Source organism: Neoarius graeffei, chromosome 7 (genome assembly GCF_027579695.1).
Source record: "Neoarius graeffei isolate fNeoGra1 chromosome 7, fNeoGra1.pri, whole genome shotgun sequence".
NCBI lineage: Eukaryota > Metazoa > Chordata > Actinopteri > Siluriformes > Ariidae > Neoarius > Neoarius graeffei.
The window spans coordinates 61,594,382-61,618,495 of NC_083575.1; the positions used below are offsets into that span (position 1 = coordinate 61,594,382).

Here is a 24,114-nt window from a genome sequence, read left to right on the forward strand (position 1 = left end):
AATCTGATTAGTTAATTCACGTGACACTTTGACTGACAGAAGTGCAAAGAAAAGATTTTCAATAGCTTTACTGATCAACTTGTTTATATTTTGCAAAAAAAAGTTGTTAGAATTTGATGCAAGATAAAAAAAAAAAATTGGAATTGAGGCATTATTACTATTGTATTACATCACCTTTTCTTTTAATAACACTTTTTTTAATTGTTTGGGATCTGAGGATACTAATTGTTGCTGTTTTGCAATTGGACTTTGTCCGTTCTTGCTTGATCCAAGATTTCAGCTTCTCAGCAGTCCGTGGTGGCTGTTGTCTGATTCTCCTTTCCATGATGTGCCATACATTCTCAGTAGGAGAAAGATCTGGACTGACAGCAGGTCAGTCAAGCACATGCACTCTGTGTCTATGAACCACGCTGTTGTAGCCCGTGCAGAATGAGGCCTGGCATTGTGCTGCTGAAATGAGCATGGACTCCCCGGGAAGAGACGTTGACTTGATGGCATCATATGTCTCTGTAAAATCCCAATATACGCCTCTGCATCAATGGTACCTTCACACAATGGCAACTCACTCATGCTGTGGGCATCGATGCACCCTATACCATCACAGATGCTGGCTTTTGCACCTTTCTGATACCAAACTGGATGGTCATGTTCACCTTTGACATGGAGAACTTGATGTCTGGTTTTCCCAAAAACAAGCTGAAATGTGGACTAATCTGACCATAGCACATGTTTCCACTGTCTTTCAGTCCATCTGAGATGAGTTCAGACCCAGAGAAATTGGTGGCATTTCTGCATAGAATTGATGAATGGCTTCCTTCTTGCGTAATACATTTTCAGGTTGCATTTCTGGATGCAGCGCTGGACTGTGTGAAGTGACAGCGGTTTTGCAAAGTACTCCTGAGCCCATGTGGCTATATTTGTCATATTAGCATGACCGTTTCTCAGGTAGTGCCACCTGCAGATTCGAAGGTCACGCACATTTCAGCAGTGGTTTCCGACCTTGCCCTTTACACACTGAGCTGCGTCTGAATTCCCTGAACCGTTTCATAATATTATATACTGTAGATTTCGAGACGTAAATTCTCTGCAATCTTGCATTGAAAAATGTGAGACCCTTCCCATCCTTGCTTACAAAAACTGAGCCTTTGGTGCATGCTCCTTTTATGCCCAATCGTGATACCCTCTCCTGTTACTAATTAATCTACTTGTTGTGAAATCTTCCAAAATGGTGTTACTTGAGTATCCTATAACCTTTTCAGTCTTATTTTGCCTCTGTCCCAACCTTTTTTGAGTGTGCTGCAGGCATCAAATTCTAACTCTGTTTATATTTACAAAATACAATTAAGTTGGTCTATAAAACTATTAAGTCTTTTCTTTGTACATTTGTCAGTTAAATAAAGGTTAACTTGAGTCAACAAATCAGAATTTAGTTTTTATTGCATTTTGGAAAAGATCCCAACTTTTCTGGAAATGGGATGTGTATAAAACAAATATCAGTGCTATAGGTCTGTCTGTCTGTCTGTCTGTCTGTCTGTCTGTCTGTCTGTCTGTCACTTTGGATGCCTTAAAGGTCATAGGCGATGGTCAGATGTGAAACGTAGAATATCAACTTTTATTGTCTAGAAGAACGACCCAAAAAGCAAATTTAATCTTCCTGGTGTCTAATTTGCACCGTAAAATTGAATAAAACAGTTAAAACATACTATTTTGCCCAATTTCCGAAGGTTTGTTTACATCTGGCTTATGCGCACTTTCACGGCCAGGGGACCGTCGTTGTGGCGTCATTCAAGGCAAACAGACTGGGAACAGCTCTGTGTTTACTTGCGAACTGAGCGCACACGTACAGACTTTTTGGTCGTGAGAGGTTGTGTAAAATGTCTGAAAGCAATAGCGATTTTGAAGTAGGAACTCTCCAAATTGAATATTGAGAGGTGAAACCATATATGTATGTATATATGTATGGCCGTTGCGAAGCAATCGGTGAATGTGGCTCACTGGTTTGACCGTGCGGCCTCGGAATCAGACAGCGACTTGGCCAACTCTGATTGCGGTGACGCCGGACCTCAACAAGACTCATGCCCAAACGATTTATCCTGGTAGTTATGATAAATTCCTACTTTTGTCGTAATACTAAAGAAGAGCCCTTCTGAAGAATAATTAAACCGCCCTCCCTAGTGGATATAGGGAACGATTACTGGACAGTGCGCCGGTAGGCCACATTAGCCTGCCATCCGCAGCATTATACTATTTATAGCCGACTCTAAGTGAGGAAATATCCCTTTGTCTCGTTTCCACAATGATTGTACAGGAACCCTCAGGATTCTTGACTTGTCAATTGCAAGCAAAGGTAAAAATGTTTACCTCCAATCTTCTCCTTTTTGCTTGAGTGTTGCTGCTCCGTTTCTTCTTTGACTGCTTGATTTTTTGTTTCACGTGCACAATCCACTCTCTCCGCTTCGTCTCCTCTTCCAGAAAAAGCCAACTCACTCGCTCCGCCTCTTCTCCTCTTCCAGAAAAAGCCAACCCTCTGGCTTCCCGCGCACAACCCACTCGCTCTGCCTCTTCTCTTTCGGAAAAAGCCAACCCCCTCGCTCTGCCTCTTCTCCTTTTTCGGAAAAAGCCAACCATCTTGCTCCGTCTTTTCTCTTTCGGAAAAAGCCAACCCTCTCGCTCTACCTCTTCTCCTCTTTCGGAAAAGGGTAAAAACTTCTTCCTGAACCGGTCCCGTTGTTACAGTTCACTGCACAACAATAAGGCATGGGGTTTTTCTTCGGAAATTCCTGAACGCACGTCTGTGCTCAAGCCGAACGGCAATGCAAGTAAACGGAAGTGGGCTCAACTCAAGCGGTTTGTTTGTCTTGAATGACATCATGTGCCGAGTCATCACGAAATTCGCCACGATACGCATTAACTTATTTTAATTATTACTTATTAACAGTACTTCTTGGGGCCAGAAGAAAATTACAGAGGGTTTTTTAACATATAAAGTTTAAAATGTCCATAAATTTAAAACCGTTGCCTATGACCTTTAAATACTTCAGGAACAAGTGCAGACACATCCTGTTTTAAAAGCATTTCAAATGGCTGTAAATTTGTAACCAATTGAGAGATTTTTTAAAAAATTTGGTAATCATATTTTGTAGTTCTTTTCAGTTTTTAAACTTGTTTTCCTATTTTAAGAACTTTGAACTTCCACTGACTTAATACTGAGCCTGTTATTTTCTTAGCTATCCAGTTACTGTTTAGCAGGCACTGTCCTCCATCACCATGAACTTTTATCAAGCTTTCAGCATTGTAGGTTTCATCATTCACATAGACATACACTACGTTCAGACTGCAACCTGAAACGACCCATATCCGATTTGTTGTGAAATCCAATTTTTTTGTTAGGCCGTTCACATTACCAATTATATGAGACTTGTATGCGATCTCCAATATAAACGGAAAATGACCCAAAAGTGTCCCGCATGCGCAAATTGACACGTAATAAGCACATCGTGTGCTGTGAGTGAAAGTGTGTGAGAGGCTGTGTGTGTGAATGAGAGTGTGTCTGCGTGAGAGAGAGGGTGTGTGTGTGTGTGTGAGAGTGAGAGTGTCTGTGTGAGAGGTTGTGTGTGTGTGTGATGCAGCGTGCGTAGCCAGGCTTTTTACAGATACGCCAAAGGGCGGCCGAGATAAGCACACTTAAATGTACCAGCGACTTTGAGCTGTTGGTGGCACTAGAGAGCTTAAGGTGGTGACCTGAAACCTGCTGAGAAGAACCCTGAGGCTGCCAAGAAGCAGTGTGCAAAATTTCCCAACTGTGTGTGTTTGTTTTCCACCAAAGAGGCGGAATTAGCCAACGCAGAATAGTGACGTTTGTCTCTCGTTGATGACGTGTAGGTCGCATGAATGCGACCTGTCCGATCAGACTGCAGTCGCATGTGAAAATATCGGTTATGCATTGGAATTAGGACCACATATCCAAGCGGCCTGGGTCGCATGTGAAAAAATCGGATCTGTGTCGTTCAGATTGTCAATAACAAATCGGATACAGGTCGCATATGAGCAAAAAAATCGGATATGGGTCGTTTCAGGTTGCAGTCTGAATGTAGTGATTGTTGGAATTTTAAAATCCAGATATGATCAGAAGACAAAAGATGTGCTTCGTGGGCATGTGTGTCTTCCAGGGCATATGGAAGGGTGTTCCGTAATTGAAGCTATGTTTCTGCTAAAAGTGAAGTCTTTCATTTGCTGTTTAGTTATTAACAAGACCAGGAACAAGATTGGAGTAAATAATGATTCCCCGACTCCTGTGGCATTTTGGAGGATTTTTTTTTTCTTCCTTCCCATCATTTCCATTTCCGGTTGAGAGTATGCTGTGCGCATTCTGGCTGTCGCTTCTCACCAGAGCTTTTTATTTTATTTTCCCTTTGTTTTTTTCTTTTTGGTTTGTGTAGTGTTTTATTTATTTATTTATTTATTTATTTATTTATTTTTTTTGGGGGGGGGGGGGGGAGTGTTTTGTCTGCCGGTTGTGGTGTAGCTCCAGACCCAGTTTTAGGCATCGGTTCCCTCCAGGCTTTGGTTTGCCGTGGGTGATGCCTGTGCTCTTGGCGGTGGACTGCAGTGAGCTCATTGCTCTTTTAACATCGTGGTTGTCCAGCACTGTGCGGGGCAGTGCTTTTGTGCTTGGCACGGTCTTCTGAGCGATGCTGCTCAGCAGCGGCACGGTGGCTGTGCAGGTGGTTTGGGATATACCGGTGCTCTGCGTGGCGGTGCTTCTGTGCTCGCTCTGTGGATCTATGGCGTGGTGTTCCAAGCGATGTAGTCCGGTGACTGCTGTCCAGGCAGTATGGGACTTATTTTTGTGCGCCTTTTGGTGGGACTGTGGCTGCTACACCATTGGAATGACATCCTGACCTCCTTTTGGTGGACTTTATTTTATTTTTTTCCCTCCCTTATAATTGTAAAGCGACCTTGGGTATGAGAAAGGCACTATATATAAATGTAATTATTATTATTATTATTATTATTATTATCTCATTATCTGTAGCCGCTTTATCCTGTTCTACAGGGTCGCAGGCAAGCTGGAGCCTATCCCAGCTGACTACGGGCGAAAGGCGGGGTACACCCTGGACAAGTCGCCAGGTCATCACAGGGCTGACACATAGACACAGACAACCATTCACACTCACATTCACACCTACGGTCAATTTAGAGTCGCCACTTAACCTAACCTGCGTGTCTTTGGACTGTGGGGGAAACCGGAGCACCCGGAGGAAACCCACGCAGACACAGGGAGAACATGCAAACTCCGCACAGAAAGGCCCTCGCCGGCCACGGGGCTCGAACCTGGACCTTTTTGCTGTGAGGCGACAGCGCTAACCACTGCAGTACACCACCGTGCCGCCTATTATTATTATTATTATTATTATTATTATTATTATTACTACTACTACTACTACTACAACAGGTAGCTAATTATTCAGTACAGGGGTTCCTGGAGAACTGGAGTTTAGTATAGTTTGGTGATTTTTCTGATCTGCAAATGCTCGGCCTGGTAAAGAACTGTTGAGTTGAATCAGGTGTTTTTGAATAGGGACATTTAAACAGTTATTACCTTGGTATTTTTATTTTAGTATTTAATTAGTGTGTGCATGGGTTTTTTGTTTGTTTTTGTTTTTCACCATCATTTGTTTGCTGAAATATTTTTTAATTGTTTTTCCTGTACTAAGGACATTTGCTGACTGCTTCTACATGAGATTTCCAAACCCCCAAAATGCATGTGGTAGCCAGGCCTTTAACTTGGTCACACCAGCCTTCACTTCTTCAGAACCACTATCACAACAGTTCACAAGCATGGTTTGGGATTGCTCAATTACCCAGTTGTTCAGCAAAAAATACCAAGCATAGTTGCAATTAACATGGACGAAAATGCTAAATATAATACAAGAATCAAGAAGTTTATTGTTCTATGCATAGTAAAAACACTGAGGTTCAGACAGTGCAATGAAATTCTTACTTTGCTGCTCTCCTTACACACAACAATAACGCATACACTCAACAAACACATGACAAAAAGATGCCCCACTAAGGGAATAAATGTCGTAAAACTAAATAGGTAAAAGAAGTGCCAAAAAACTTGGATTAATATTTACTAAATTACAGCAAAGTAATCAACGGAAGTGTTATTGGTCATAAAAAATTTGTTGGCATGGTTTTCATGGATGAAATTGGTTTAGTTCACACATCAAATGTTGAAGCAGAAAATATCACCTGTTAAAGGATGTTCACCGTACCTGCTTAATAATGAACTCTTGATGCATTTCAGATCTTCTGTATGACTGTCGGAGTGCAAATCCTCCATCCCTCTTGTTGTGGCCAGTCATAACAAGCATATTCGGCATATTTAAGTTATTCCACGAAATTGAGCCATGCATGAGCTGATACCCGATGAGGTGCGTCTGACTTGAATCAAATGCAGTAGGAAGGCGTTGATTTTAGTTTAAAATTTCAGGCCCATGAAATGCGAGTCTGCGTGTGCAGAGCACAGGCAATTGCTATGCCATCGTGCTGTGTGTGTGTCCCCGCCACATGCAGTACTAGTTGATGGTACCAGATGGACAAGTTATACGCATGGTAGGACTGCTTGTGTGTTTCTTTAGGGAGAAACTTTTAAAAACCATTTTTAAAGCATACTTGTATATTATGAGTGAGCTTGATGATGATCAGTATTTCTATTATTAATACCAAGTTACCAGTACCATAGCACATCAGCAGTACAGCATGTCTATGTTTGAAGGCAAAAGAAGACTGACTGCCCCATGTGTAATAAGTGTTATGAGGAAGAGATGAGCGTGTCTGTTGAACATCCTGAATGCATTCACACGTACCTCACAAACCTCACAACTTGCACATTCTCAAGCTTTCTTGTGCAAGCAAGATACAATGCATGTTTTGAAGGGAGTAGTCAGGATGGAGAACAGCATTTTGTTCCTCATTTCTCAGACACTGAACAGTGTACCTGAAATGAGATGGCATTTCTATTGCACAGCAAAATGCATCTTTTAGCTCCTCGTACCATATGATTAGCATTATACTGGGTGCTGTATCGGTGTTTATGCTTGGCGATTTTATATATATATATATATATTTTTTGTTTTGTTTACATTCTCTTTAGATGTAATTTTCTGGTAGTGTCATATGGGCCTTTTCAGACCATTTTAGTCGTACTCTGAATTGTAGATGCTGAAAGGGAACAGGTAGATTTATAAAGGGAAGTCTCTGCGCTTTTCTCAAACCCATTCTGCTTGACTTTGGGCTCTTCTGCTGAAAATAGCACTCCTCAGCACTGATGCACAGTGGGTGCATTTCATATGTAATGGTTTGTAAACCACTCACTAGTTGTCAGCAAAATCTCTTATTTAGTCTCGTGCAATTATGGAGAACTGCAGAAACTACACGTATTCAATGTTCACTAATGCTCTATACATAGGTGGACAGATCACTAACCCAACTCACTTGGCCAAAGACTTTATTTGTCAAGGACAATAAATGCACAATGCACTACATTTGGGTTAGAAGAAGAAGAAACCTTTGTCATATGTACACTTCAAGCACAGTGAGATTCATCCTCTGTATTTAACCCATCTGAAGCAGTGAACACTCGCGCGCGCACACACCCAGAGCAGACGAGAGCACACGGGGAGCAGTCAGGGGTTAAGTACCTTGCTCAAGGGCACTTCAGCCCAAGGGCACTTCAGCCCAAGGCCGCCCCACGTTAACCTAACTGCATATCTTTGGACTGTGGGGGAAACCCACGCAGACACGGGGAGAACATGCAAACTCCACACAGAAGGGCCCTCGCCGGCCGCTGGGTTCGAACCCAGAACCTTCTTCCTGTGAGGCGACCGTGCTAACCACTACACCACCGTGCTGCCACACAAAGATCATGTACTTTTTAGCTTCCCTCGTTAATGCGCTTGACAACCTAGCCGTCTTGTGTATTTAAAAATTAATTTATGAATGTACTGTACACTCCAAATTCACTTGAACACAATGAGCTGAACTGTGGATTTACATGATTGATTTTGCAAACGTACTCTTAAGCTTGGTCTGTTTTCCATGGTTAATAGCACGATTATTTATGGTGTTGTTGACTTGCTTTTGGTACAAGAGCATATTTTGTCTGTCTGTCTTTCATTCTCTTTGTTCTTTGTATTTCCTAGGAGATGATTTCTCAATCATTCAGCAAGAAATCTTCATGGTGAAAGAATGTACTCATCACAACATCGTGGCCTATTTTGGCAGCTACCTCTGGTATGGCCAAAACAGATGATTTGTTTGGGTGAAGTTTTGTAACGGGATTTTACAGGAAGTGGCTCATTGCCCTTTTGTCGCATTCAAAGCAACCCCTGGTTTCTCATGTGGTTTTTTTCTTTTTTGTGTTAGCGATCAGAACATATCTACAGATAATTCAGTGAGCAAATCAAGTAGAAATTAATACTTAAAAGGCATAAACCAACCTTTCCCTTCCTGTGTTGCAGTCGGGAGAAGCTGTGGATTTGTATGGAATATTGTGGAGGTGGCTCACTACAGGACATTTACCATGGTACCTACTGTTTTTCTTTGGTTATCAACCTGCAAATATTGGTCATTTACATCTTGTCATTCACATAAATCTGACCCGTTGAGTTGGTGTGCTCAGAACATGAACAGTACTGAAATTTGCAGTAGAATGGGATTCCAGAGCCATGACTGGGATAAATTGCTAGTATGCCCGATTATTTTTGACCCTGTGAAAATGGAAGGGCTTTGTAATAAATGGCTGTTAATACCTTCAATTAAATCTGGAAGTCTACACTTCATTCGCATTTTGATTGCTTCATTTCAAATCCATTGTAGTGGTGTACAGAGGCAAAATCACATAAATTGTATCCCTGTCCAAATACTCATGGACCCAGATGTGTGTGTTGCTTGGTCCATGATGCCTACTGTAGTGTGATGCTTCCTTAGGACAGAGAACAGAGCGAATAAAATGATTTTAAATAGACACGCAATTGTCTATAATTTTTTTTTATTCTTATTATAACAATATCTAAAGCCATAGCCAAATCAGAAAGCATTCTTTATTACGATATGCTCTTGTATCTTTACCCACATTGCCACGTCTGTGAACAGTTACATCGGAGTGTCTTAACGGTGTTTATTTGTCTGATGTGGTGTTTGTGTGTTCAGTTACAGGCCCTCTATCTGAGCTTCAGATTGCTTATGTATGCAGAGAGACGTTGCAGGTAAGATCTTACAGCCAGTAATATACAAATTACTCTTTAACTAAAAACAATTAACATGTAACAAATATTATTCAAAGATTTTTCTATGCATTAAAAAATTCTCAGGAAATTAATTTGATTTTTTAATGAACATTTTAATTTAATCTTGATGTTATTAAAATGAAATATGATTCTGAGGATGCCATAGACATCTGTGGCCTGAGTCCAAGAGAGTAAAATTGGTCATGCTGTCTGGGTGGCTACCAAACACAGTAACACTAGCCAGTCGTGGGTGCCTTTGAGCTCTTTTATGCAGAAGGGGGCAAATAGCACTTTCCTTTGAGTGTAGCTGTGGAGAGGAGCCTTAGATTTTAAAGTCATACACAGTGTAGTGGTTTACTAAGGGTGTGAAGGTCAATACTGGGGTCCTTTGCAATTTGCATATTGATCCAATCTGGAGTTCTTCGTGAGGGTAAAAATTTAAGTGCTTGTATTTCTTTTTTTTATTTATTTATTTTTTGCTGCAGAATAAAGCTTTTTTTTCTGGGACTGCCACATCTAGCGATTTACTTATTCTGCACTCACCATCCGCTTAATTAGGAACAAAAGTACACCTGCTCATTTATGCAGTTATCTGATCAGTCAGTCATGTGGCAGCAGTGTATAAAATTATGCAGATACAAACCAAGAGCTTCAGTTAATGTTCACATCCAACATCAGAGGTCATGGTATTTCACCATACGGACCGACCTTAAGCTGGTAAATAATATATTTATTTTTTTCTTTACCAAATTCTAACAGAAAACGAGAGTGCTCGAAAGGGAAAACCGAGCCGAGCCGCCATTTTGAATCCTCATTCACGGCTGTAATGCAGATTGCTTTCTCCTCAGTATACAAGTGCACTTCCATGGCAGGGAAAAAAAACTACATTTTGCCGCCTATGTAGTCCCCTATTTATACAAATGGGAGTCATTCAGGATTCAGCCATGTTTTTGCTCGGTGTTAGCAAATTACAGGTTTTAGCTTTCTCCTGAAATGTTCTTTTATTTCTTCTTCATCAGGGTAGTAAAACTCGCTTTCGCTGTGAACACTGTCGTTATCGCTATCCATGCTGTAAAATTAATGCTATTCTCCTGAGAAATGCTGGCAAAAATTAAGATTTTTGATAATCTTAGAAATAAATTTTATTTAAAAAAAAAAGATAAATGTTGACAAAAAAAAATTCTACTACGTTTGTTGTTGTGAACGAGCGAGTCGCCAGAGGTCCATAACCTGAGTCCGTAACTGGGGTCCGTACTGTAGGATACAGACCCGCTCGCCAGCCAATCAGAGCTCAGGATTTGGACCGCGAAAAAAAATATATGTTATTTACCAGCTGGGAGGTCCATATCGTGAAATACCATGACCGAGGTCTTGAAAATACAGACTGAGGCCTCTGGGCCAAGGTCAGTATTTTCAAGGCCGAGGTCATGGTATTTCACGATATGGACCGACCTTAAGCTCATCTCATTATCTCTAGCCGCTTTATCCTGTTCTACAGGGTCGCAGGCAAGCTGGAGCCTATCCCAGCTGACTACGGGCGAAAGGCGGGGTACACCCTGGACAAGTCGCCAGGTCATCACAGGGCTGACACATAGACAACCATTCACATTCACACCTACGGTCAATTTAGAGTCACCAGTTAACCTAACCTGCATGTCTTTGGACTGTGGGGGAAACCGGAGCACCCGGAGGAAACCCACGCGGACACGGGGAGAACATGCAAACTCCACACAGAAAGGCCCTCGCCGGCCACGGGGCTCGAACCCAGACCTTCTTGCTGTGAGGCGACAGCGCTAACCACTACACCACCGTGCCGCCGACCTTAAGCTGATAAAGGAAAAAAATTAATATATTATTTATCACATTCTAACAGAAAACGAGAGCACCCGAAAGGGAAAACAAAGCCAAGGCGAGCTGGCATTTTGAATCCTCATTCATGGCTGTAATGCAAATGGCTTCCTCCTCGGTATACAAGTGCACTTCCATGGCAGGGGAAAAAAAACTACATTTTGCCGCCTATGCAGTCCCCTATTTATAGAAAATTGAGTCATTCAGGATTCAGCCATGTTTTTGCTCGGCGTTGGCAGCAGTTACAGGTTTTAGCTTTCTCCTGAAATGTTTTCTTTTATTTCTTCTTCCTCACGGTCATAAAACTCGCTTTCGCTGTGAACACTGTCGTTATCGCTATCCATGCTGTAAAATTAATGCTATTCTCCTGAGAAATGTGAAAATAAATGTTGACAAAAAATTGCTGCTATGTTTGTTGTGAACGAGCGAGTTAGCAAAGGTCCGTATCGTAGGATTCCGGACCGCTCATGAGCCAATCAGAGTGCACGATTTAATGGAAACCGGACCGCAAAAAAAAAAAAAAGCAACAAAATATGGAATAAAATTTTTTGATGGTAAGAACATATCTTTTTTTTAATTTTCAATAATTATGATTGTATTTTTCACAAATTGCTACTGTTGTTTCACCAGTTTGTTTACATTCTAAGCGGAAATGATTGAAGTTTTTATTTATCAAATTTGCAAAAATAAATTAAAATGGCTCCATTTCTTAAAATCCAGTGAATGTGGATATAAGTAGTTATACTCGATCTCGTCATACGTGGCTTATAGTCGACTCGACTATCGGCTCACATACGACTCGATTTTGTGGAATAACTGTGAAATGTATTACCTGCAGCACAACTTTGCCCAAATAATATATGTTGGAAGAAGAAGTGAACCCCAGTTTTCGGGCTTGTAGCCCTGTCTTCATTACACCGCCATGCTCTGTAACATTATGATGGGCCAACAAGCTTTCAATTTTTTCTCTGTCTGGTGCATGGAGAGTAGTTGATGATGATATTCCTTTGTGTCGCATTGAAGATGGCATCATGGCAGTTTCATGCTGCATTGCTATGACATCCAGAGACACTGAGGGGGTAGTGGAAAACAAACTACTGATGCCAAAAGCAAGTGAAGTTGAGGCTAGTTGAGCTGGTACCATGCAGTGGAAAAGGGCCAGTAGATACTTCATAGAAATACTGCAGAAGTCAAACTGAATATAAAGTTAATAGATTTATAACCAGTTCAGAGAACTGGAATGATTCCTTCAAGCCTGTTTTTAAACACAGGGTCTACACAGATCTGTCATGACCTTTCCTTTATTAATATTTCTGCCTGTTTCCTTCAGGGTTTGAGTTATCTCCACTCCAAAGGAAAAATGCACAGAGATATCAAGGTACCTCTTATTCCGTTGCTTATTGTGTTTCATTGCTGTTTTGTTACTGCATATCTGTAACTTCCCTCTGCTTCCTCTTTTTGGTAAGAAAGTTATTAATCAGATGCCTTTTAAATGTGTCCAGTATCAAAATATGTATGCTAAGGTTTAAAGCCATTTTTTCCAGAGTATGGAAAATTCCCTCTAATTCGAATACCCTTTTGTTCTGCTTGTTCTCTAACTAGGGAGCAAATATTTTGCTTACTGACAATGGGGATGTCAAACTAGGTGAGGTGTTTTTTTGAGACTGTTTCTACAGGAAAGAATAAAAGCTTGTTAGGATGGATTTTTTTGCATGTCAAGTTTGAATTTGTTTAGTATTTAACTTGAGTATATTTACAAATTCATTGTGTGACTTGTGATCTAAACGTATCCTGATTTCCCCCCACCAAAAAAAAAAGCGGACTTCGGCGTCGCAGCCAAAATAACAGCCACCATCGCCAAGAGGAAATCCTTTATTGGCACCCCCTACTGGTGAGGCTTGTAAATTCAACATTTTATCTGTATGGTGTAAATCAGGGGTGTCCAAACTGATCCATAAAGGGCCTTGTGGCTGCAGGTTTTCATTCCAGCCATGCAGCAGCACACCTGACTTGGCTCATTCAATCAACTGAACTGTCTTCACACAGTCAAATACTTGCAGCCACACCCACCCTTGATTAAAGGGTGGGTGTGTCAGTTGATTGAATAAGCCAAATCAAGGTGCTGCTGCATGGCTGGAATGAAAACCTGCAGCCACACGGCCCTTTATGGATCAGGTTTGACACCCCTGGTGTAAATAATCAACACTGTTAGATGATGTATACAGACTGTCATAAATGAGAGAGTTGTGGCTTTTTGAGTAGAATGTTGGAGACGGCGAGAGAGAGCAGTGTCAGAATGTGGAAGGAGAGAGAGAGATGTGAGACTGAGTAAATTTCCGTGTGTGTACAGGATGGCCCCAGAAGTGGCCGCTGTGGAGAAGAACGGAGGTTATAATCAGCTGTGTGATATTTGGGCTGTGGGAATTACATCTATTGAGCTCGCTGAATTGCAGCCACCCATGTTTGACCTGCACCCGATGAGGTATACATCATCCTCGCACACACTGTCATTCATTCATATATATATATGAGTGATTCCACGCTTATGGGTACTGAAATGGGGACATGAACTTATTTTTAAAAATTCACCTAAAACCATTTCTTTTTTTTTTACCATCAGGTCACAAAACATGTAATCTTTAATGAATGATATGTTAAAAGATAACTTTAATTTTCTGAGATGTAATAAAAACATATTTATATGCCAAAGTCAGAACGTAACAGAAGTGTTGTGGACATATATATTCTCAATTTTAACAATGTAGAATTACTTTTTGAAACATAGGAAGGTGATGTTTTAGCAAATATAATTAATAAACATGTGTAGTAGAATAAACATACACATTCTTTCAATAAGATTAACATGGTATATAGCTAGATTGTAATTAATTTGTAACAGACGCGAGATGGACAGTCGTAACAGAAGTAATGTAACAGACATCATTTTGGAACTCATAGGCTTGACTTTGGCATATAAATGTTATTACATCTCAGAAAATTAAAGTTATCTTTTAACATATCATTCATTAAAGATTACATGTTTTGTGACCTGATGGTAAAAAAAAAAGAAATGGTTTTAGGTGAATAAGTTCATGTCCCCATTTCAGTACCCATAAGCGTGGAATCACTCCTCTACATATATATATATATATATATATATATATATATATATATATATATATATATCTCGCACACAGTTACAAAAGTAACTGAAATAAAATGCAGAAAAAAGTGTTGAATTAATTTCCTAACTACTTCCTCATGCCGTATGATGACTCATGATGCAGATGCTCACACTGTGACTGTGCATGACGCAGATGCTCACACTGTGATTATGCAAAGTGCCAGTGATGCCACAGTCACCACTTTTTTTTTTTTCCCCTCCCTTTTCTTTCCTTCCCCGCCTGTCAGTAGTAACGTCGTTTGCCATTGAGTTCACACTTGTGAAAAAGCTCGTGAGTCCTGATGCAGTCTATAGCACAGGAATGGTTATTTACCAACCACACACTGAAGATAAGGGCAAAGCCACTTAAAATAAGTAACAGTTTTAGACAGGCCTCGGATACGTTTGACAGATGGGGACTGCACATGACACAATGTCTAAATTTTCAGACATTGTAAGAAATTCTTTATGGCCCCCAACAGGTCGATCATATGGAGCTATCGGGCATCATTTACCCTCTTCTTGTTACCCTCGTTCTTGTAGTGAACGATTAACACAATATAATACATGGCAGATATAGGCTATAGGTAACGACACATTAATATATTCAGCTTCATAATTTGAATTGGAGTGCCTGATATTGACTAGTAGGACTGCAGAGACATCATTTACTTGTGTTCCTTAAAAGTGAATTGATGCCTGTAATGTACTGTGGATATCATGTCATGACACTTATTTATGATTCATTTCTTACCAAGAAGTGTGTCTTCTGAGAAATACATGACGTTATACATTGTTTTTCTGTATAAAACTGGGTCAATGAGCCAGTCTGCTATATACAGGGGTGATAGCGTTCCGGCGCCGCGCCGGATTTCCGGCGTACCATGGCTGGGGAAAAAAAAAATCTAGTTCGCCCATTGTCCTGTGCCATTCTGAGATGCGCAGATAGACAGTAAAGGGAATTCGCATGATATGGAACTAGTGGGGAAAAAAGTGCCGTCACGGCACGAATTAGACTTGTGCCGTGACGGCACTTTTTTCCCCACTAGTTCCATATCATGCGAATTCCCTTTACTGTCTATCTGCGCATCTCAGAATGACACAGGACAATGGGCGAACTAGATTTTTTTTTTTTTTCCCCAGCCACGGTACGCCGGAAATCCGGCGCGGCACCGGAACGCTATCACCCCTGTATATAGTTATATACATAGTTATATTATTTGCCATGTACTAATACTCACCAGCCACTTTATTAGGTACACCCATCCACCTACTGTTTTATGCCGTTATCTAATCAGCCAATCCCTTGACAGCAGCACAATGCGTAAAAACATGCAGATACAAATCAAGAGCTTCAGTTAATGTTCACTTCAAACATCAGAATGGGAAAAATTGTGATCTCTGTGACTTTCACTGCGGCGTGGGTGTTGGTGCCAGATGGACTGGTTTGAGTATTTCGGAAACTGCCGATCTGGGGTTTTCACATGCAACAGTCTCTAGAGTTTACACAGAATGGTGTGAAAAACAAAAAACACGGAGTGAGCGACAGTTCTGTGGGTGAAAACATCTTGTTGATAAGAGAGGTCAGAGCAAAATGGCCAGATTGGTTTGAGCTGCTGGGAAGGATATAGCAACTCTTTACAACCATGGTGAGGAGAAAAGCGTCTCAGCATGCAACAGCGGAAGACCACATTGGGTTCCACTCCTGCCAGCCAAGAACAGGAATCTTAGAATCAAGAACAATCGGATGGATCCCAGTCCGTCACTGGCTGTGGGGATTTGTGTGGGGACCAAGTGCAAACTTCCGGTGCGCTGCTCGGCTGCGAACCGCGTCCTGAGCATGTCAAGCTCGTTTTGAGTTCGTTTGTATGTGTTTATTAGTGTGCTCGCGCCGTTTTGTTTTGTGTCTAAGATGTCACCCTTTGCGTATGTTTACTTGTAACTTGAAAGATGATTTATCCATGGATTATATTGACTCTAGTTGGGATTGCCACCATTGGGCGGCCCCCTGCACACTCAGTCTTCTGTTGCATCTGAGTGAGAAATGGATTTAAAACCTTACCGGGAACTTCGACCAAGCGCACGTTACAGTCGGGATGCCCTGCTCGCACTTCGCCACAAATCACCATCTTTGTTGCCCCTGCCGTTCCTGAGTGACATCCCCGTTGAGCTGAGAAGGCCCATGCGTAGGAAACGAGGCAGGAGAGGTGGAATACGGAACCGACTCCAACGAGGATGCACCAAACCTCCGCTTCCAGTAATCATTCTCAGCAACGTTCGGTCTTTGAACAACAAGATTGACGACCTCCGAACCCATGCAAGGTACTGCTCTGAATTCCGTGAAGCTTCGCTGTTGTATCTCACAGAGAGCTGGCTGCAATCCAATGCCCCTGATTCCCTATTTGAGATCAACGGATTCACTTTGATCCGGTTCGATAGAGATAACAACTCTGGGATAACCAAGGGTGGTGGGATTTGTGTATACATCAATGATCAGTGGTGCCGCCAGTTCACTGTCAAAGAGACACTATGTGACTCAAACGTTGAGATGCTCTGTTTGACATTAAGACCTTTCTATCTGCCACGTGAGTTCGGATGTGTGCTTTTGTGTGTGGTGTACGTTCCATCAAGTGGCAAGGCTTCGCTGGCCGCAGCCACTATCGCTGACCATGTTCACAGATTATTACAGAAATACCCCGACGCACCTGCCATTGTGGCAGGGGACTTAAACCATTGTCAGTTGGACGCTGTTCTACCTGACTTCTACCAAACGGTCAAAGGTGAAACACGAAAAGACAGACTACTTGATAAATGTTATGTGAACGTGAAAGATGCCTATGGGTCGAAGATTAGACCTCCTATCACCAATTCCGATCACAACGTGGTTCATTTAATTCCGACATATAAATCAAAATTGAAACGCTGTAAACCAGTAGCAAGAGAAATACGATGCTGGTCTCCTGAAGCCTGCGAGGAACTGAGAGCTTGTTTTGAACTGACGAACTGGGATGTATTCTATGACCAGAGCTCTTTAGATGTCACTACCTCAGTCACCACGGACTATATTAACTTTTGTGCACAGTTAGTTATCCCTACCAAACGAATAAAGATTTATCCCAACAATAAGCGATTTGTGTCTAAGGACATTAAAGACATAATCATTAAAAGGAAAGTAGCTTTTAAAAACAAAGATGCCGTAGAATGCAAACAATTGGAGAGGGTTTTAAAAAACAAACTAAGGCCAAGTTTACATTAGACCGTATCTGTCTCGTTTTCTTCGCGGATGCACTGTCCGTTTACATTAAACCGCCTGGAAACGGGAATCCGCCAGGGTCCACGTATTCAATCCAGATCGTGTCAGCTCCGGTGCTGTGTAAACATTGAGGATACGCTGTGCTGAGCTCTAGCTGGCGTCGTCATTGGACAACGTCACTGTGACATCCACCTTCCTGATTCGCTGGCGTTGGTCATGTGACGCGACTGCTGAAAAATGGCGCGGACTTCCGCCTTGTATCACCTTTCATTAAAGAGTATAAAAGTATGAAAATACTGCAAATACTGATGCAAATACTGCCCATTGTGTAGTTATGATTGTCTTTAGGCTTGCCATCCTTCCACTTGCAAGTGGTAAGTGATATGCGCTGGGATCACACACACAGCGGCTCAGTCCCGAATCACTGCTTGTGCACTTCACTCGCGCGCACTGTGAGCTACGCAGGGCCGGAGTGCGCACCCTCCAGAGGGCACTCGCTATTCAGGGCGGAGTGATTTGGAGCGCAGGATGCCTGCGGAGCCGAGCGTATCCGTGTATTGGTGTTGCTGTGTGCACGCGAATCGTGTATTGGTGTTGCTGTGTGCACACTAATCGTTTTAAAAACGTTAATCTGATGATCCGCTGATACGGTCTAATGTAAACATGGGCTAAAGGAAGCTAAACAGGTGCACAGAGATCAGCTGGAGGAAAACTTCAAAGAAAAAAAACCCTAAAAGACTCTGGGACAATATGAAAAAAATGACTGGAATGTCATCCTCCAATAAATCCATTGTGACTGGAAATGAACTCATGTTTGCAAATGAACTGAATGACTTTTTGTGTAGGTTTGATTCTTCCTCCCACCTCAATGACTGTGAAAACATAGTAAAGACCATTAAACCGTCCAACTCCGACAGAGTTCTTTTAACTGTGGAGGAGGTCAGAGGTACCTTCCAGCGCAATAACACAAGGAAAGCCTTAGGGCCTGACCACAGCAGCGCACTCATTCTAAAAACCTTTGCCAGGGAATTAGCTCCTGTATGGCAACCCATTTTCCAGCAGCCTCTAGACACCCATCATATACCTCTAGCATGGAAAACATCCCACATTAAGCCTATCCCTAAAAAGAAATGTCCTAAGGAACATAATGACTATCGGCCAATAGCTCTTACATCAGTGATCATGAAGTCACTAGAGAAAATCATAGTTCAACATCTAAACGGACAGATGGGGGAGCTTCAAGACCCATACCAGTTTGCATACAAACAAGGCCGTAGCACAGAGGATGTAATGGTTACACTGGTACACATCATATCTAAACATCTGGACAAACCCAACACTTATGCCAGGGCTCTTTTCCTTGATTTTTCTTCAGCGTTCAACACCATTCAGCCAAACATACTTCTGTCCAAAATGATTAAGTTCCAGATAAACCCATACATTATCCACTGGTACTTTTCTTTTCTCACAAATAGGGTCCAGCTGGTTAAGGTAAACGACACACTATCTTCTCCCATTACCACCAATGTTGGAGTTCCCCAGGGTTGCATAAGCTCCCCTAGGTTGTTTACCCTGTATACCTCTGACTGTACCACCAATGTGCCTAATCAGTATCTTCTCAAATACTCAGACGACTCCACATTAGTGACTCTTTTCACAAAATCCGATGACCACACTCGGTACCAAAGCAATGTGGATTGGTTAATTGAATGGTGTGATAATAACTACCTCATCATTAATACAGTGAAGACCGAGGAGGTCATTTTTGGAAAACCACCCAATCTCCAACTACTTCCAGTAAAAATCCACAACTCAGACATCACTCAAGTCCCATCCTACAAATACCTGGGTGTCATGATTGACCAAAATCTGACATGGACCGACCACATAGACTTCACATGTAAAAAAAAAAAATACAACAGCGCATCTATTTCCTGCGAAGATTAAGATCCTTTGGGGTTAGTGCCCAAATAATCTTTTTTTATTTTTTACTTCTGTGATCCAGAGCGTTATGCTTTACTGCAATACAGCTTGGTATAGTAGCCTCTCTGTTAAAGGAACAGTCCACCGTACTTCCATAATGAAAAATGCTTTTATCTGAATTGAGACGAGCTGATCCGTACCTCTCCGAGCTTTGCGCGACCTCCCAGTCAGTCAGATGCGCTGTCACTCCTGTTAGCAATGTAGCTAGGCTCAGCATGGCCAATGGTATTTTTTGGGGCTGTAGTTAGATGCGACCAAACTCTTCTGCGTTTTTCCTGTTTACATAGGTTTATATGACCAGTGATATGAAACAAGTTCAGTTACACAAATTGAAACGTAGCGATTTTCTATGCTATGGAAAGTCCGCACTATAATGACAGGCGTACTAACACCTGCGCGCTTCGGCAGCGCATTGATATCTGAGCTCCGTATCAATGCGCTGTCGAAGCGCGCAGAAGGTGTTAGTACGCCTGTCATTATAGTGCGGACTTTCCATAGCATGGAAAATCGCTACGTTTCAATTTGTGGAACTGAACTTGTTTCATGTCACTGGTCTTATAAACCTATGTAAACAGGAAAAACGCGGAAGAGTTTGGTCGCATCTAACTACAGCCCCAAAAAATACCATTGGCCATGCTGAGCCTAACTACATTGCTAACAGGAGTGCCAGCGCGTCTGACTGACTGGGAGGTCGCGCAAAGCTCGGAGAGGTACGGAGCAGCTCGTCTCAATTCAGATAAGAGCATATTTCATTATGGAAGTACGGATGACTGTTCCTTTAAAGCTAAACTCCAACACCAAATTAAAATCTGCTCTAAGATCATTGGGCTGCCCATAGCACACCTTTTCCAGGAAGCCCACAATAAGAGTATGCTCAGACTGGCCACATGCATCTCCACTGACGTCACACACATCCTACACCAAGAATATCAATTATTACCCTCAAATAGGCGTGTCAGAGTTCTCTTCTTCAACCGCAACAGACTTAAACATTCCTTCATACATCAATCAATTCTTCTGTTGAATCTGCAGTCTTAAGACTGTATGTAGTGCAATCATTCCATGGAGAAAATTGTCCCCATGTTATGTATTTATGTATGTATGCATGCATACTGTACAGTACTGTATGTACAGTATGTATGTATTTATACTGTAAGTAGGTCTGTGTCTTTTGTCTTGCTGTATCTGTAACAGGCTGTGGGCTACTGTGGTCCCAGGCTCCATGTTTGTTTGTCTGATGATGCTATATGCTCCACATGCATGGCACTAATGTGCAATAGTCCTGTTATGTTACATGTATGTCCTGTCTTTTTTAAAACGAGTGTTGTTCAGGGATGCAAAATGAATTTCAGTGAAAACTGACAATAAAGTAGATATCGTAACAAGTTCCTATTAATCTGGCCGGTGAGTGTATACATCATCTGTTTTTACACTAATGTATGTTTGTGTATACAGGGCTTTATTCCTAATGTCCAAAAGCAGCTTCCAGCCTCCCAAGTTAAAGGACAAGATTAAATGGTGAGTGCGAGTCTGTAATTTGAGGTGTATGTGTTTCAGATGTACTCCTAATACAAACTGGTGTACATTTTACAATCCTGTGTCACATTCTCTTTTGTCTCACACCTGTGTGAAATCTCTCAACACGTCCCTTGTGTTTAGGTCTACATCCTTTCACACTTTTGTTAAAGTGTCTCTGACCAAGAACCCAAAGAAGAGGCCTACAGCTGAAAAACTGCTCACGGTATAAGCCTGTACTTTTTACCCAGCTGCACCTCTACTGCCATAGACTTTGTTATTGTGCCGTGCATTGCCCCGTTGTACAGATACTGGAAACCTAAAACCACTATAGTGAATAATTTGGGTTGGCATTATCATGTGTCACAACATGTCTGTGTGGCTGAAATGAAGTTTAAAACACCCTGGTGTTTATACTCTCTGTCATGGTCACCTGTACAGCTGCTTTGTATTGAGATTTTTGTATTTTGCATCGTGTTATCAGTTTCTAATGGTTATTTTATGCTTGTTTGTGTGTAGCACATGTTTGTGGCTCAATCAGGTTTGAGTCGCAGACTTGCAGTTGAGCTGCTGGATAAGATGAATAACCCAGACAACCCACCTCTATATATCGAGAAAGATGAGGATGACCTGGAGGTAATACACAGTGTCTGTCTGTGTGCGAGAGAGAGAAAAAAACTGACAACTATGATATGTGGATATCCTTAACCCTTTGGTGACTGACCCCTTGAAAATGGTTCCTCCAGGAACGATGACGTTTCAGTTGTCAAGACAACGGAAAAACTAAAATACAAAAACAAAGATACGTCACAATGCTCTTGTGCACAAAACAAAATGCTCTTGTATTTTAGTTTTTCCGTTGTCTTGACAACTGAAACGTCATTGTTCCTGGACGAACCATTTTCAAGGGGTCAGTCACCAAAGGGTTAAACTGCAGGTTCCTTTGTTTGGTAGCTGGTTAGTCAGTGGCATCTGTGTGTATCAAGTCCATTCATTCAACCTGCAGGAACAGTGCTTTAACAGATGTTATACTGTCTCTCACACATGCTGCTTCTCCCCCCACCCACCACACACACACAGTGGAACACTGCTGCTGTAACCAGCAGTACAGTATTATAGTTTTAATTAGTCTAACTGCAGCTTCTCTCTCACCCTCTCTTTCTCTAGCCTCCGCACCCTCCACACACCATTCGTTCAGCTCCGAACAAGGATGCTCGAGCTGGAAAAACACGCTCGGAGATTGACTGTAAGTGAGCACCTGCAGAATCGCGTTCCACCAGAGTCACAACATGCTTGGGCTTACACAGCATTACTCAGGCTACATCCACACGACAACAGCAACAAGATTTTTTTTTTTAAATATCGCGTCCACATGGGCAACGGATCAGTAAAATATCAGGTACATATGGCAATGCAACGCTTGCTGAAAACGATGCAATACACATGCCACACCTCTACGTGCGCTGTAAGACGGTCCCATCGGAGACACCAGAACAATAGAAGTAGTAGATGCATGCGCATAAACCCCTTCTATAGCATCAGCCACATAAAGTTTTGATTATTAATCAGTAGCGTAAAACGAAAGATGCGGAAAGAGGAATGAACGGGGGTAGATGGAAGCCGGTACGCCAACATTCTGATATCCTCCAGAATTATTTAATGGTCCGGAATAAATTGAATGCTACATGTTGATGGATTACTTTGTTCTTCTACGCCCTTTTTGAGGAATGTATTGTCGGACTTAAACCAACATCTGAAGAGGTGAGATCGCTCTTTTTTTTTTTTCTTCCCTATTTTTGCTGGCGGGATTGTTTTTGTTTTTGGAAAGCAGTGAAAATATTTTGTAAGCGCGTTTCATGAACCAAGTTATAGAATTTGTTGACAACTCGCATCGAGTTCGTTACACTTCTACCCGGCGTGAAGCACTGACAGTCATGTGGTTGTGACGTCATCGTAAACAAATCCGTTCTACTCATCCAGACGACTTCGCAACAGCGCCGTTGCCAGATTTTTCCACTCTGGGACCCGTTCTCAAAAGATTTCGTTTTGGGGCACCCAAAACGTCGGTGCCGTGTGGACGCCAGGCCGAAACGATAAACAGTTTTATCAGATTCACCTGAATCCGTTGCCGTGTGGACAGGGCCTCAGGAAAAAAAAAAAATCAGACATGGCTACTGTTTACACAGGGATTAATAAACACTCATGAATAAGATCTATAAATTATTTTCAATGGAGAAGAATTAAAATTCCAGCATCAGCAGTCACCATTTTGTACAGTACTGGTTTGTACTTTAGTTTGCTATGTACAGTAGAAGTCATGTGTAATGTGTAAAGGGAAATTTCTTTCTAAAACCTGGACCAATGATTTGTGAGTAGATTTTAGCATGAGTATGGCTAGTATTAGTTCAGTTAATTTAGAGAAAATGAACTCGCAAGCTTTTCGCAGTGTGATAATTTATTGAAAATTACAAATTTTACTAATTTGCTTAATAGTAAAGAAATGGGGGGTTAAATATACCTTATATCAGCGGTCACCAACTGGCAAATCAATCCAGTCCTAGTGGATCGAACAATCACTTGAAAAATACTGTAGCAGAATTGATCAAAATATGAAAAAAGGAGAAACTTCTGGTGTAAAACGGGCTTAATCTGCAAATCCAAGGTATCCGATTTGTATCGATTGCAGATTCAGACTTGTAACATTTTGTCTGTTTTTCTTTTGTTCTGTGAGCATCATATCTGAGTGATCGTAATGGAGCATAATCCTATCCCTTTCTCTAGTCTTCCTTTCACAGATATTTAGCTTATGTTTAGATTACTCTGACTTTTCTTACACATTTATAAAATACAATGCAATTTTCAGTCTTAAAGCTGCAGAAACCACTTTTCCTGACAGATAATTAAATCGTTCATCTTCATACCCATCTCAGTAATTACAATCTCTTGACCATTCCTGATTCTATCATCAGTCAACCCAAGCCTAAATAATATATCTTTTGTTAAACATCTCTGCCTTTGCAGTGCAGTGACGTGTTAAATGTACAGCTGATACCACA

General features: G+C 41.6%; 1 protein-coding gene across 2 annotated transcripts in view; it reads left to right on the top strand.

The window, feature by feature from the left end:
* map4k5 (mitogen-activated protein kinase kinase kinase kinase 5) overlaps positions 1–24,114 on the top strand; it is a 101,084-nt gene that overhangs the window by 42,865 nt on the left and 34,105 nt on the right. For both annotated transcript variants that reach the window (XM_060926206.1, XM_060926207.1), the window contains exons 4-14: positions 8,211–8,301; positions 8,529–8,593; positions 9,220–9,275; positions 12,475–12,522; positions 12,747–12,789; positions 12,963–13,035; positions 13,495–13,626; positions 20,999–21,061; positions 21,203–21,284; positions 21,578–21,694; positions 22,226–22,304. In XM_060926206.1, coding sequence (XP_060782189.1) covers positions 8,211–8,301; positions 8,529–8,593; positions 9,220–9,275; positions 12,475–12,522; positions 12,747–12,789; positions 12,963–13,035; positions 13,495–13,626; positions 20,999–21,061; positions 21,203–21,284; positions 21,578–21,694; positions 22,226–22,304 — 849 coding nt within the window. The remainder of the gene's footprint in view (positions 1–8,210; positions 8,302–8,528; positions 8,594–9,219; positions 9,276–12,474; positions 12,523–12,746; positions 12,790–12,962; positions 13,036–13,494; positions 13,627–20,998; positions 21,062–21,202; positions 21,285–21,577; positions 21,695–22,225; positions 22,305–24,114) is intronic.